Source organism: Xyrauchen texanus, chromosome 36 (genome assembly GCF_025860055.1).
Source record: "Xyrauchen texanus isolate HMW12.3.18 chromosome 36, RBS_HiC_50CHRs, whole genome shotgun sequence".
NCBI lineage: Eukaryota > Metazoa > Chordata > Actinopteri > Cypriniformes > Catostomidae > Xyrauchen > Xyrauchen texanus.
The window spans coordinates 16164264-16181093 of NC_068311.1; the positions used below are offsets into that span (position 1 = coordinate 16164264).

A 16830-nucleotide genomic window follows, 5' to 3' on the forward strand; every position below is an offset into this window, starting at 1 on the left:
TCTCATCCCCCATTTATTTAGTAGAATTGAGTTTGCTAATTAAAGCCTGCTGATCTCAGTAGAGACATGATCTTTGAGATTAGTATTAGCGCTAATTTATTCTCAAGACACACCCTGTAAGTGCGTTAAACTCACTAAGGTGGTATGTGTGATGCAGTCATCAGTGACAAAATATATAAACAGGTGGTGCTCTCTGAGCCTGCTGGTTTGGCAAGTGTCAAGGGTGATTTGTAGTTCACCTGTAGTGTAAGAAGCCTGTGGTGACTGTATTTACTCAATAAGATATTTTTCTGTCTGAAGTGATGCCTTTAAAGCAGTGCCGTTCCAGTAAACTCAGTTACAGGCATTTATGCATAACTTGATAATCCAGCTCTACAGTGTCTTTCTTTGACTCGTTAAAGTTGGATGAATGCTGAATAAAAGTGTCAACGGCATGTGTGTTAATAAACAAGTCAAGTGTAGTGAAAAATCCGCCCATCACATGCTTGAAATTCTCAAACGGAAGTTTCTTGGAAAAGAAGGATTAGTATAAGAATTGTTTTTGATGATATCAGTAGGCGACTTAAAAATGGAAATGTTTTTTTTGGATTGATTGGTATAATTACAGTACAGTATAATTATCTCATCAGGTCAAATTTGCTATCGTGCAGAATAAAACTTGTTTGCAAGCCGTAGTGATTTTTTATTTGTGGGAGAATCATTCTTTTGTGTCAATGAATGGATCAAAATGGTACACAAAATGGTATGAATTATGAATTCATTAATTTGTCTAAATCAAAATGATTTTTAAAAATCCACACCCAGCAATCCAAAATGACTGGAAAGCTGGAAAGGTCATGGAATTTATTTAGTCAAAAGGGTGGGAACCCTGAAAGAAAGCAATACAAAAATGGAGAAGTGAAGATGAGACCATATAAAGTTCTAAAGCAAATTTGCATTTTGTCTTTGTCTTTGCACGTGTATGTGCATTTACGTGCCCTAATCCCTTATGATTTGTTTCAAACCCCTATGACTTTCTTCCTTCCATGGAAGACAAACAGAGATGTTTCCATAGAGATGGCTTGCAGACAAAACGGAGATTGCAGAATCTTATTCAATGAAGATGCAATACAGAATTACAATGAAGGTGAAGGGTGACTAGGTTCCGAAATGAATGGGGGCTTGGAGCAAAAATGACCCAAAAATGCAAAATATGGGGGCAAAAATGGCCCTGTAATGAGTTTCTGTTTTTATATTTTAGCTAGTCACCTTTAATGCTAAACATGGGGGTAAAAATGGCCCTGTAATGAGTTTCTGTTTTTATATTTTAGCTAGTCACCTTTAATGCTAAACATGGGGGTAAAAATGGCCCTGTAATGAGTTTCTGTTTTTATATTTTAGGTAGTCACCTTTAATGCTAAACATGGGGGCAAAAATGGCCCTGTAATGAGTTTCTGTTTTTATATTTTAGCTAGTCACCTTTTCTGAAGCTAATTTGCCAGAATGGTTCAGGTAAAATGTTCTAATTTTACTTTAAGCTTAAACACTTACAACAAGCTTTAAAAATAACAAAAAGCTTTAAATACAAAAAACATATCAACAGAAACATGCTTTGACTTGTTCATTAGTTTGCATCCCTGATTAATAACCTCTGATTTAGTTCTTAAAATACTATTCAAGGCGTAGTTACAAATACTGTATAAGCATCAAAACCTTCATTTGAATGATTTGATATGGGTTCTTAAAATCCCAAGATCAATCTTTTAATCTATGCCTCTTTTCAGAGGACAAATGAAAATTTTGCCGAACATTATTGTAGAGCGCCACTTGTATTGAGTTCTCCCTTGGGTTAATTGCTTGTATTCTTCTCATTTGTACGTTCCTTTGAATAGTGTTGGTTAAATGAATAACAGCAAATATTCCAAAATATATCAGTTCATGAGGGAATGATTATGTATAGGATAGTGTAACTGCTGATAGTAGGTCAAAGGTCACAACCAGTTCTGTTGTGAAATAAGGAGCATGAGTAGCAGAAGAGGAATGAGAGGGAAGAATGTGTGTGAGCCACGGAACCACTTTTGGCTCAGGAATGAGTTGTATTTGTGGCTGGAGGCCTTCCCCATTTTCAGCATGCATTCAGCATTTTCCAGACGGAAGCAGAGACATCTGGTCCACATATGTTCATGCTTATAGAATAAACCTTCTCAAGATATCCTCTGAAAATGGTAAACTTTGAAAATGCACGCTCTCAGTTCGACTTCTCCCCCCACTCTCTCTCTTATAGACCCCTTCCCATATATTTAGTATTCCCATTCCTTTTGTATTCACACCATCACCACCCACACACTACAGCAACGTGCTGTCTGGGCCAAAACAACCCACTCAGAAATAAGACCTCACTCTTACTAGCAACAAATGGATGTGATATTCTTTCTGGCTCCTTTAATTGAACTTCCTTGAACATTTAAAGGGTTAGTTCAACCAAAAATTTAAATTGTGTTGTCATTTACTTATCATCATGTCGTTCCATTCCCATATTACTTTTTTCCCTCTATTGTACACAAAAGGAGATATTAAGCAGAATGTTAGCCGAGTGAGCAAATAATGATATAATATAAATTTTGGACTGAACTATCACTTTAACGCATTAAGTAGCTTCACTCGATAAGTTTATTCTTCTGTAATATGACAGCTTCACTTCAGACAAGAAATGTAGGTGAATCTGACAGTGAGAGGAGTCATGAATGCTTACGTGGGAATGCTGCTGGCCAAGGAGCACTTTTGTATTTTTTGGAGTAGTGGGTTCATTATACACCATAATGAGTTTATGGACTGAGGGAAACCCATTCTTGTTCAATTCGGCACATTTCAATGCTCCACCCTTGAGTCTGAGTACTAAAAGTATATTTGGAGCTCGACTAACAGACTCAAGTGGCCCTACGAATCTGGTTGCTACGGCAACTGTGTTGTGCATGTGCATATGCATGATGCTATGCATGATTCTCAGTTGATGACTGCTGATTCCATTCTTCATTCATCGTCGGTGACCAAGGGGGTAAACCCCATTGTACTTACATTTAGCTTGGACTATTGTGTGGTCCTTTCATCCACAGCACATTTGATCAGATTTATCATTCAGTACTGAGGGGTATGGTTTATCTTTAGTAGGGATGCACCGATGTATCAACTGCAGATATTTATCGGCCAATTTTTGTCAAAATTAAAAAACATCAGAATATCGCAAGTAAGCATGAAAATGCTGATATGAAAAGCCAATGGTTTATTTGTAATTATTTAGTAACACACTTTGTAACAACTCTCTGAATTCATATGTACCATCCAGAAATTATAATAGCCACAATATCTAGAAGGGTTTGCACTCCTAAGAACATGTCATATTTAATTTTTATACTTTCTCGTCCTCATGATAATGTAGAAAACACCATAAACGGAGGTGACGGTTGTGAACGCAGCACTTACCTATAGGCTACATCCATGTTACACTTTTTGTGGCCCACGTGATGTCATCACATAAAATCAGTGAATGTGTATACATTTTTTGGTGTCAATTGTCAAAGAGTATCTACGGTAATTCTGTACTGATAAACTGCTGAAACATTATTGAGGGAAATAATGATAAAATTATTTAAAAATAAATTTACAAATCTGCGAATATAAATCTATTTATAAGCTACTTTATACAACATAAGTGCGGGGTCAGAGTATGTCATTACAAACTTTGACAGTGCCAACAGAACAGATCATCATCTTTCTAAATATGGCAAAACATTTTGACATTTCTCAACTTTTTAAGTGTACATTGTCATTTTTTAGAGTGGTGAATCTTTTCAAATAAACCAGCAAAAAACATATTTGCCTACGGTTTCTATTTTTTAATGAACCACACTTTTACAAGAATTTTTATATATATATACTGTATATATATATATAACTAGTGAAGATGATGCTGTCTTTCTTCTGTCTTGGTTACACTAAAGTGTTTCCCTCCACTGAAAACTAAATGTTTTGAAAATGCACTCCATTCCCGCATACTTTGGAAATTGACAAATGATGGTGTAAGAAAAACAGCATGTGCCGATACAATCATATACTGATATATCATGATTTTTCTAATGTTATTGTATTGATACGTGAACTCACCATCAAGGTCTATCTGGGCAGGGTGTGTGTGGACTTTGTCCTGACCACGGTTGGGTAAACATCTCCACCTCGCTTCTCATTATCATTTACAAGAAGAGAGAGGGTGCAAACAGAATTTGGGTCTTCTTCACTCATTTTCAGTGCATATACCTATTTATATTTTAGATTAATTAATTTTAGAACTTCTCATTAAAGCAATTTAACACATTTTTATCAGGCCACCGGCGGCTATCTAGATCGCAGAGATTAATGGATATCATACATTTTTTCTCAGTAGGTGGATTAGGTTTGTTATTTATATTTAGCTGGAATGTTGTCCACTTGTTTGCTTTCAAAACTGGTTGTGACAGAGCACTCATGATGCACACATGATGTTTTGAATTACAAGGAAGTTGTTGTGGTATGGCCATTTGTGGTCATAGAGATTTCATGTGTCTCCGTCACTCAACACTATTCATGGCTTTGATGGTTCAGAAACCCTTATTGACTCCTCCCCCTCTGAAACCCCTTCACTTAGAAATCATCAGTGATCTCTGGGGTGCTGTCCTCTTAAAAACAATCTCTCTCTCACACACACATTCACTCGCCTTATATCCTTTTGTTCCATGACACAGTCGCACCTTACCACACTTCTAGAGTTCAGCTCTCTCAACACACTCTTTTTACTTGGATACATCTCTACATAGTGTACATACACAACCTCCACCACCATCTCACAGCCCAGTTTCACTCTCTCTCCAACACACCATCTGACACCTACTCTGTCTTAAACAGTATAGCTTGGACTGGGAGGATCTACTTCGTTTATCTGTCTGCTCTTTTACTGTGATTGGAATCTGGAGGATGCAGCATGCGAGGCCCGCAGCACTGTATTTGTTTATATACAACATACTTAAAGGGATAGTTCGCCCAAAAACTACAAATATTTTGTCATTATACACTCACCCTCATGTTTTTCCGAACGTATTTTTATGCTGCCATTTTCTTCCATGGAAGTCAAAATGATCTTTATTATGGATGAGCATTTTCAAAAAAGTTTGTAGTGGAGTACTCTTTTTGTTTTGTTTTATTCACAAACATTACCAAGAATGGTTTTAAAACAAGTTAACTTTAACAATGCTGAAATGAACAATATGCATAAATAAAAGAAGAAAAAACATTTGCACTCACCCAGAGCGTTGAAACATAGAAAGCAATGCTGATGGCATTAGGGTCACACACACACACACACACACACACACACACACACACACACACACACACACACACACACACATATATATATAATATAACATGTGTAATTATAAAAATGTGATGGCCTTAATGTAGAGTTTATATAAATATAAACTCTACATTAAGGCCATCACATGTTTATAATTACACATGTTATTATTCAGAAAAACAAGTGGTGAAAGTTATAAAACGCACTCTGCCCTTGTTAAGAGATTTAGCGTACATACACAAATACTGATCTGACAATCTTCCAAGTTTCTTGTACGCGCAGTTTCAACCATAATTGCAGAATCTCATCCGTTGGTTTGCATGACAACAAGAACAAATTATCAGTGGAATAGATTTCAATAAGAATCTAAATATTACAAGTATAGCTTTCAAAAGCACAGATGCCATCATATCATCTCCCATCCAACACCCTGACACCCCACCCACTCAGTGGACTCAATTGTAACTGTGAGATTTGGTGAGAGATTCAGAGGAAAAGTACAGTATTAAGCTCTGCTCACAGCAGGCAAACACGCATACACAAATCAATTAGCTGGTGCAGAATATGCACTCGATTAGTCAATTACTCGTGCACATCCCTAAGCTTTATGCAGTTCATTTTCATATTCAACTTCACAGTGACCAGGGATATCAATCTCCAAAAAGGACCAAAAAACACCATAATCTTAGACTTCTGAAGCCAAAAGATAGCTTTTGGGGGAGTAACAGAGGGAAATTCTTCCATGTTATCTACTGCAGCCTGCAAATCGCTGCACATTTTTGAACTGCCATGTCTCATTCAGTTACGACACTATTGAGAATGAATGAATCAAACCTGATGTTACATGTCAAGATACCATTTTTGAATCTTAGCACGATTGCAAATAAGATTTTAAAGCTTCGTTGAAGGGTAGGGTTAGGAACTGAAAACTGGTCATTTTCAGAACCAGTTCCACTTCTTCCAAATGACCAGAACCATTTCTTTACTATTTCATTCTAAGTTAACATTTCTAAAACGTGCATTCTTCAACACAATAGATAACACCCTGCTTTTTTTTTTTTTAGTGAATCAAAATCTTATTGAACTGCAAGTCATTCATTTCATCAGATGATGTAGGATTTTGTAATATGATGTCTGACAAAAATGATTACTGTGGTATGTGTACATAAGGCTTGTTAGGCTTAAATCAGAGTAATTAACTGAATAGTTGTCGATATGATAATGTACACTTAAAGATACACGTGAGTTTTGTTGTAGTGGACTTTGTGAATGAATAAAATGAGTTTATTAAATGCCTGTGTATACACAACATTTGCAAGAATGTGTTCTGTTAAAGTACATCCGATAAGAATTGCATTTCTCATTTCCACATATTTCTTACTCGAGAGATAAAAGAATGATCAATGGAACCATTAAGGAACCGCAGTCTTTAAGAGGAAACAGAACCGTCATTAAATTCCTTTCAATTCCCATCCCTATTTGAGGGGTAAGATTATCAGTGACTTAAATTTCAGATACTTCACACAAAGCTAGTGTATGACTTCAATTGAGTGCAAAAGTCAAATGGACCGCTTTTATGGTGTTTTTGTCCTTTTATGAAGCTTGACAAACATGGTCACTATTAACAGTCATTGTATGGAAAAGAGCTACATAAAGTTTCTTCAAAATTTCTTTTGTTTAACATTGAAAAAATGAATAAATAACTATTTGGAATGACATTTAGGGTGAGTAAATGATGACAGAATTTGCATGATTCATGAATTTTTGCATGAATTATTCCTGTACTGCTTCCAGGTGTGTGTGTGTGTGTGTGTGTGTGTGTGTGTGTGTGTGTGCACTAAGAGAGCATGTGTCCACACTGTTAGTCCACCTGTCAACCCTTCTTTCATCCCCTCATGTGGCCCTGAAGCCATTGGCATCTCTGCTTTATTTCTCACTGAGCTGTAGCATTCATCACAAGCTGCTCGAATGGACCTGCTGGCAAAAGCTTTTTAAATAGGTTTCACCTGTAACCAGGTTAACTGGTTTTCAACGCCTCTACTGCCAACCCCCTCACTGAATTCCCCTGCAGGAGCCTTTTAATCTCAAATGGCAATTGCCATTTGTATGTCTCCTGTGTTTTTTATATTATACAGTGAAGAAAATAGCGACCTTTGCTGTGATAATTGACCCCACAGGGAGAGGTTCATGAAACCAAACACATAGACCTAGAGGCTAACTCTTTCTCTTCTCTCTCTCTCTCTCTCTCTCTCTCTCTCTCTCTCTCTCTCTCTGTCTCTCCCTTTTCACTAGTTGAACCACAGGACTTTTTTCATGACAAGAAGGGAGCACTAATGTAATGTTATTACTATATCAACTTCTTATGCATAATTCTACTTAAAAAAATTAAAAAACTAAATAGAAGAACAATATTTGATTTGAATCAACAAAAAAGTTTCAAGACTTAAGTGTCCAAAATACTTTTGGGGGCCACTATACATCACATGAAGACTTTGCTCTTTTTCTGTTAATGATTGCTGCATGTTCCGGAGGACGTTATAGAATGTTTTAGCCCTTTATGACCGTTGCCATTCAAATATGTTTATATATAAAGTGATCCATTTAAGCTTTTATTACTCTAATATGTTGAACTAATCTGCTTGTTATGTTTAGAAGACTTCAAGCAGAGATAGAGTCTCATGAAGATAACAGGTTGATTGTGATGCTCAGAGCTTTATCCAGCTCAAGGATTGTGTAAGGATCCTTGCTGACCTGGGAAAGGGAAAGACAAAGTGTCAACCAAAGGTCAACACCCTTCCAGTCAGACACTATTTAATAATCACCTGTTTTTATGTTAAGCACTCAAACTGTCTTTTCACTGCAATCAGAGAAGATTAGTTAGATTAGATTAGTTGTTTTTACAGTAGAAATCATATAGCTAGCAGTTCCACTGAACCAAGTCATACACCTTTTTGCACATTTGATTGCTTAAAGTTACAATTGTTTTTCAATCATCCTTGTTTACTGCAACCTGTGGTTTGAGAGCTAAAGCCGGGCATACTCAGTGCGAGTTCATACTCTCGGGAGCAGAGGTGGAAAGTAACTAATTACAACTACTCTCAGTACAGTACTTGAGTACATTTTCCAAATATAAATAAATAATAGTACTTTTACTTGGGTTGATTAAAAATGAAATATTCCGCTTCGCTACAATTATTTTTCATCACAATTACAAAGTACAAAAAAATACATAACATTTCTGAAAGTAAATCTGTTTATAAACTAAAACGTGCTGTCCGCAGCACTATGGAAGCCCGCAGGGCACAGCATCATGAGCACAGCAGCTTGCATAAACTGCTGCCAGTGTCATCTCTTCTCTAGCTGATCAAACTTCACTTTGTTTTAAGGTAGGCAATGTTTTGACAGTGTCAAACATTAACACAATGTAGTTTGACATAAATGTGGGGATACCTTGTTTAACTTAGATTAAAGATACAATGCCATATGTGAAAATATGAAATATTGTTATATTATATGAAAATATAAAATATGTTAAATAACCATAATGTTAATTAAGACTTTATTATTACAACTGTAATACAATAATACATATACTGAACCACTTTTAGTATTTAAATCAATCAAATCTCTCACAACATTTTTTATTTTTGCCTTTTTTTATCCAGTTGGCATGTAAGAGTTGATAACAGTTTGTTTAATAATCTCATTCCATATCAGGATAATTTCTGCAATATCATAGAGTATAAATTTCCTCTATAATATTGCATTATATTAGATTTGTACAGTATGTTAACCTTAATAGCCAGAATACTTGGACATATGTGAATGAGAATAAACCTGAAATAGGAAAGTGTTTCAGTCACAATGCACATTATGTAGTTTAGAGACATTTAGAATTTTACGTCTGGCTGTTTCTATTTAAATAAATATTGTATTCTTTAAATGTTCTGTTAGTCCAAGAATCCTCTTGCAGCAATGCTGGTCTTTGTCATTAAGAAGCTGCTAGTTTAGGACCTGTGAGGAGCCTGTTACTCAAACTAGAGACTGTGATTTACTTGTCTTTTTGTTTTGCATCTGGCCGTCCACCTCCCTCTCTATCCAGGTTAGAGATTATTTTTTTATTTTTTTTCAAAACAGTAATGCATGGAATAGTCATTATCTCTCTAAAACTATAGACTTTAGGAGAAAATTGAATTTCAGGAGAAATATTTATTTTTGCTTATTTTTAAAACCAAAATTTGACTTGCAAGTGTAAGAACTCAATACCTGAATTGTGATTTACATTTCCAATTGTTCTAATAATACATTTAGCACTTTAGAATGCTTTTGTAAGGAATAGGTGACACAATATATGTTTGCCATCATGAGTAAAGAAACAATTGATTAAATACCACTTAAAACATTTATTTCAAACTAATAATATTGGCTATTAATGATTTCAGCAGAATTGTTGATCAATTTAATGCATCCTTGGTGAAAGGAAGTTTCTTTCAAGAACACAAATGTCTTCTACAAATGGAAGCGTATATACCATATATAATAACATTTTCATAAAGTAACTTGTAAAGTAATTACTTGTAGTTTTTCAGCAAACTACTTATTTACTCTTACTTGAGTCATAATATTTCTAAGTACTTCTACTTGTACTGAAGTAAATAATTTCTTCAGTAGCAAAATCAGCCACCACTGCTCGGGAGGTCGTGAGCCCCTGCACACATTACAAGTCAGTTTATCTGATAATCGTACAGGTGTAATCATATACGACTTCACGACCTGGAGAAATCGTATGACTTCCCGTGCTATTTATCATTATAAGACATAAAGCCAGATGAGGATAATGTTTTATTTCCTTGTAGCTTGCACTTTACAGAAAATAAAATGAGACTGATGGCCAGGGGCTGCATTAGCTGAAAACTCATCTGCAGATTTTAAAAATATATAATAATAAATATTGATAATTATTACAAATGCTTTCCAAAATTTGACAGATTCAAAATGTACAAGATTAAAAAGAAAGTGCGGAAAATTTGCGCACCGTTTCTGTTGGTTATACTTGGACTTAATTTAAGCGCAAACATGATTAGTGCAGAATTCTGAGTTTGTTTTAGTGGAGTAGGCTACCTGAACTATTCGGCTTTAGTCCTTCTCATCTGTGTCACTGCTTGCATGTTGATAGCAGACATGCTGAAGAAGATCGATGAGGTCTTGTACACGTAAATACGCTTTAAAGCCACACACAGCAAAGTAAAAAAAAAATCTTGTTTTAGCTCAGCGGTTGATTGACAGTTAAAACTTTCAACCTAGAAGTCCTTTGTTTCACCAGACATGCGTGTGGATCACATATCCACTATTGTGTGCATATGCAATTATAACTATAATGCTATATCCCCATAAATGTAGCCCTAGAACGGAAGCAAGTATGACGAATAAAAATAGACCATGACGGAAATGTGAAAACTTTGTCCATCAGAGTGATAATGTTTTCTAGCGCAAACCCGTATGGCAAATGATTTGTTTGAAGAGCAGAGAACAGCATGGGATTTCTTTAGAATCTGTGAAACAGGGATGTGGTTGTGAATAATATGGGAAAACACAGTTTTAACATGACCATTTTCTCCAAATGTGTAAAAGCTTCATGAACAATCCGTTTTTATTAATTGTGTGAGTTGTAACACCTTCTCCTGATTGGTCAACTTCGGGTAGATCGGAAAATCGTCACCTTCAACTGCGCACACCTCACGATTTTAAGCCGACAAGGAGGTAGTGAGCTGCTCGTTGGCTGCTCGGCTCCGCTCGTAATTCCTCTCACACGATGCAAGCTGCAACCACACTAGCTCCAACGATTTCCACGTGATCTCTCTCCAAAAATCTCACCGTGTACGCCCGCCTTAACTGTCGCCTCTTTTGTTAGCCACTGTAAAGCAAACTTTTTTACAGTCCACATTGATGCAAACATGGTTGGCAGTTTATTATTTCTCTATTTATTTTTATTTATTTATTTTGAGAACTTTGTGAAAGGAGCAGTCCTCAAGCATTAATATGCACTATTTCCATAAAGAGAGGTATGTTGGACTTGATAAATTGCAGGCCGGCTTTTGGGAGAGTAATGTGTCAAGGGAATAGCCCAGCCTGTGCTGTAATGGTAACCAGAGGCATAGTTGTAATGTGAATAACATTACTGACCACAAGGACCAGTTGTGTGTCACGTGTCATTGTGGAAAGGGCTGCATTACAGACTCATCTAAGCAAGATGGGCAACCAATGAATTTATGCCCTCTTACAAAAGCAGTTATATCACAGGGAAAGGAAATGGGACATTGTTATGAACACAGTAACTGTACATGACGTCAAATACTGCACCTTTGTCCTCTATGTAAGACTCTTCACACTTGACAATTACAATAGCGGTTTTGTCAATGTACACGTTTCATAAATGTTGAAAGTTTATAGAACATCAGAATAAAAACTGTCATAGTTAAATATATCATAGTTTAGATAATACTGTATACTACTTTTTATATATTTATCCATTAAAACTATGCAATTCCATGCTGATTTTTAAACCGTTTCTTTAGTTTAAATTTAATGGATAATGGTAGATATAGAAACAGCATATTTTAAAAAAGTGTCCTGAGTTGCACTGTAGAAAATGTTTCCACAAATGTGTCACAATTGTGAAAATGTGTCACAATTATTTCTCTCATTTCTACTCGATTTTAGGAGTTTTCTTGGATTCCAACTCTATTTTCTTCATCAAGTGGTTTGAAAAGGTGCAATTAACTTTTTACTGCAGGTTTAAACACTGGCACCACTTTCTTTTTTTCATTTTTTTTTTTTAGCTGAAAGTGGGTTTGACCATTTTTACAGTGTACTTCTGCATTTATAACTTTGAATGGGAGCTGTCTGATGCCAAATACTTTAGATAATTTGTGTTTTGCAATGATAGACACACAGACTGCCATCTAGTGGAAGATCATGAAAGTCTTCCTTTTGATCTTTCATCTGAAACTAACAACAAAAAAAAACTTATATAAGTGCCTCAGATGTGAATTTGAAATGGGATGCAGTATTTCAAGTCTGTAAGTATTAATATTAATATTGACCAAATCCATTACTATAATTTGTGTAAACTCTAGTCACTCATGGTGATCACTGTAGCTATTGTCATGCCAGGTTTATGATAGATCAACAGTGTTCTTGTCTTCAGGCATCACCTGGTGTCATTAGATGTAACAGAAGAAGCATTCACTTATTTCTTTTCACCTCACATACACTCAAAAAAAAATAGTTTTAGGATTTAAGCATTTAAATTTAATAACAAAATTCTATCAAATTCAGTTGAGTAATCTTTAACAAAAAAAAAAAATATTTAAAGTTTATTCATTTTAGATACATTTATGACACAATTCAATTGGATGGAATTTTGTTATGAAATTGAAATGCGTAAATATTTCCATACATTGAAAGTCAATAGTGACCGAGGCTAACAGTCTGCCTAACATCTCCTTTTGTGTTCCAAACCCATCTAACCCGTGTTTCTTTTTTCCATGAAACACCTAAAGACAATTTTAGCAAAATAAGGACCAAGGGGCAGTCAATTTCCAAAAGGGAATCATAAAAGTATTTCAAATTTAAAATCTAAAGCCATATGATAGTTTGTGCGAGAACAGATTTAAAAAAATGTAATCGTTAGTCATGGAAAATTTAGCTTGAAAACTGTGGTTACTATACACTTTCATTGTTTGGAAAAGAGCAGCTTTAACATTCTGCTATAAATATCTTTTTTTTTTTTTGTTCCATGGAAGAAAGTTATAGAAAGTGAGTAAATTATCCTAGAATTTTTATTTTGGGTGAACCATTCCATTAAGGTTTGTATTTTAAAAGTGTAATCAAACATGTCAATCCCCTCTCTTTGCAGGTGATCACCTGTTTTGGGATCTCTGTGCTGAGCTGTCGGTATGTGGGCTTTGCAGTGGTGGCACTGCTGGTGGAGATCAATTCCATCTTTCTGCACCTGAGACAAGTGTTGCGTATGGCCAACCTGGCCAAAAATACATTCTACCGTGTCAACAGCATGATAAACCTGGGCACCTACGTGGTGTTCCGCATCAACACTTTGGCTTGGATGACCCGCTGGCTGGTGCTCAACCGTGAACACATCCCCCTGTTCAGCTACACCATGGGCAGCGTAGGTCTGGCCATCATGACTGCCATGAACATTGTGCTTTTTTACCGCCTTATGAGAAGTGACTTCATGAAGTCCAGCCGTGAGAAGGAGGTCAAGAAGGAGAAGGAGATCCAGGAATAGGTCAGACGACTCGTACTCCAGCTCGAACCAAATCCACTCTCTCCTCCACTATTCCTTGACTTTTAATTGCCAGCATCTGATGCTCATGGTACAAGTTTCAAACAGTTTCTGTGGTTAGAAAAACAACCTTTTATTGACTTTATTTCTAGTAGACCGGTTTGATGTCTTGATCAAACTCTGTTATTATGAGCTAAATCACTCATGTAGACCTCAAGCTGTGCAAAGGCATTATTTTGGTGGCAGTTGTCACAGGTTTACAGATGTCTAAAAACAGAAAACATATATTTACACATGAAACTTCACTCATAAATACTCCTGCATGATTTACACAATGACTCTTGTGGATTTGAGTGGATGACTCTCATTATTAAATGGATAGTTCACATAAAATAGAAGTCTGTCATAATTTAGTCACCCTCACACCTGTATGACTTTCCTTCATCTTCAATGTAACATAAAAAGTGATGTTAGGCAGAATGTTAGCCTTAGCCACAATTCACTTTCATTGTATTGAAAAAAGATAGCAGTGAATGGTGACTGGGGCAACATTCAGCTTAGCATCATCTTTTTGTGTGTGTTTCACATAAGAAATAAAGTCATACTGGTTTGGAACAACATGTAATGTTGTATGAATGTAAATGATGACAGATATTCAGTTTTGGGTGAACTATCCTAAAGGAACTGGATCTGTTCATATCATATGCTAATGCTAATCTACCGCATTCAACTGATCTACTAATAATTAACAAAGATTCAACTTAAATAGGAACTGCTAGCATGATATTATAAAAATAATTAAATATATATATATATATGACAGTTTTTATCCGTCTTGCAAAGACTTTAAAAGTTGGTTTATTTATTAAAACTAGCATTAAGCTAAAATGTGTTGTCCGGCCTCATTACGCCTATACCTGCTACCTCAAGAGCTTGTAGCGGTTAGCATCAAAGTATTTCTGTAGTATGCTGATATTGAATTTGCTAGAATGTCTCAGAGCTGGTTTTTATTTTCAATGTTTCTGTACTGACAATGAAATAATGCAGTTCAATTGTGTGATCACTAATATGAAGTGCCCAGCATTCAGTACTGTATTCCATCTTGTGGAAAAATATCACTTGTACACGGTTGATGTACTATTTTTTTAAAAGGAGGACCTGAATGAGGACCTGCTGCTGGAGCCATCAACACAGTCATCAGAATTAAAAACACTCCTGCTCATTCTTTTGGAAATGACATGAAGCATCTGAAATCTGACAGCCTCAGACTGTCATTGCAGAAATCATGCCGTAGGTGGCACTACATTCACACACAACGGTGACCTCATGCTAGTGTTTGCTAATATTTAGTGTATAGAGAGGCAACAGCTAAAGCAGCAGCATCTATATTGTTTAAAATGTGCTGAACATTGTTTTGATAAAGCTTTGTTATTTCTTTTTGTTGTATTTTGTATATTTGTAATTTATTTTTACTTAATGTCATTAATGGTTTGTGGTTGACTGTTTCTTGCAAAACAAATCCCTTTTAAAAACAATGCGAAATGGTGAAACACTGTCTTGTACTAAAGAGGGTTTTGATTACGTTAGAGGAGAACATGGAAAACAGCCAAGTTTATGACATGGAAAACAGCCAAGTTTATGACTTGGAAACAGGTCAGACTTACTAGTGAAGGCATTTATACATGTGGGAACTTTGTTTAGCCTTATTTTATACAACCAGTGCCACTGAGATTGTAGAAGGAAGTCTGACTGGGCAAGTGTGGCCTGTCTTTGCGGTGGGAAAGATGACACAATGTAACCACATGTAGCATCACCAACAAGTGCCACAAAACTATTGTTCTCGTTGAACCAAAGTTTATTCGTAATGATGTTTCATTCAGATGTAATTTACAATAATCATCCCTGTTTTTTTTATTACTGATTGAAGGAGTTATAAACAATCAAGGAAGTAAAGAGCAGCTAATGTTTATGTTTGAATAAATGAAACCTTTACAGGAACTTGACTGCAAGTATATAAAACATTTAGTGCTCAATGAAAGGTTTTAGTTGAAATTGCAATTTACTTGTAAGTTTTTATTTAAGCTGTCGGCAGCTTCAGAGACTAGGAATTGTGTTTGTGCTCCTTTAATGAGATGACTGGTATTGTATGTATTTAAATAGGAAAATGTGTAACTGTTAGTGATTTGAGAGAATGTGACTTTTTGACTTTAAAAAACATATAATTACAGCAATGTGGTTCTTTATTTGAGAGTGCAATTCTGTGATGTGTTTGGTGAATGGTTGCTACTTTTATATTGTGGATCAGATTTATGAGCATGGTCTTGCCGTGTCAGTTTTCCAAAGCCATAGGTTATTAGATTTAAACATTGCCAATTGTACTGAATTAATAAAAAATCCCAGTTGGAAAAAAAATGTATATCCATACCCAAACCACAGTCCCAGTTTGCCTAATATACGAGTCAGGTTTCATTCAATAATAAAATGTATATAGCTTAAAATGTTTAATTTTTTGTTTGAACAAATTCATATTTTGTCATTAATATTAAAACAATTTGTATATGATCTTTGTATTATTAAATGTAAAATAAAACAAGTTATTAAAAGTTTTTTGAGGTTTCCCTTTTGTTAAGTTGAGAAATATTTGGATACTACTAATACACCATTCAAAATGCCCCATGGGGAAAAGGCACATTTGATTTTCTCCCAAAACACTTAATAACAAATACACCCACAGTACTTTCCTTAACACCTGTTTGTCACAATGCACTGCAAAATATTCCTGATCCATGAGATCATTGCGTGCAATGTCTAAAGTTTGATTTGATCTGTTTAAAAAAATGCTAAATGTTGCAAATTTGTGTAGCTAATGAGAATCGTTGAAATTATCACATTTCATTTTAGACAAATAATAATTTTCTGTTTTGTTCAAGGTGATTAAATCAAAGGTTTTTTAATTACTGTCCAATAAGTGAAAAGATCATATTTGAGGTAAAAAATAAATAAAAATAAAAACCCTGATGAAAGGGCTAAAAGTCCATATAAAATACATAGTTTTTCTTAAGTGGTGGAAATAGATTTTTTATGAAAAATATTCAAAGTGGGCTCATGTTGACTTGTCCAATCACAGTGGAGATTAATTTGATTATAAAATACCTGAGATGTT

At 35.3% G+C, this 16830-nt stretch overlaps 1 protein-coding gene across 1 annotated transcript in view; it reads left to right on the forward strand.

Moving 5' to 3' along the window:
- tlcd2 (TLC domain containing 2) overlaps nucleotides 1-16273 on the forward strand; it is a 31376-nt gene extending 15103 nt beyond the window's left edge. The window contains exon 4 of the mRNA XM_052107096.1: nucleotides 13281-16273. Coding sequence (XP_051963056.1) covers nucleotides 13281-13670 — 390 coding nt within the window. The 3' untranslated portion in view covers nucleotides 13671-16273. The remainder of the gene's footprint in view (nucleotides 1-13280) is intronic.
- The last annotated feature ends 557 nt before the right edge of the window (nucleotides 16274-16830 follow it).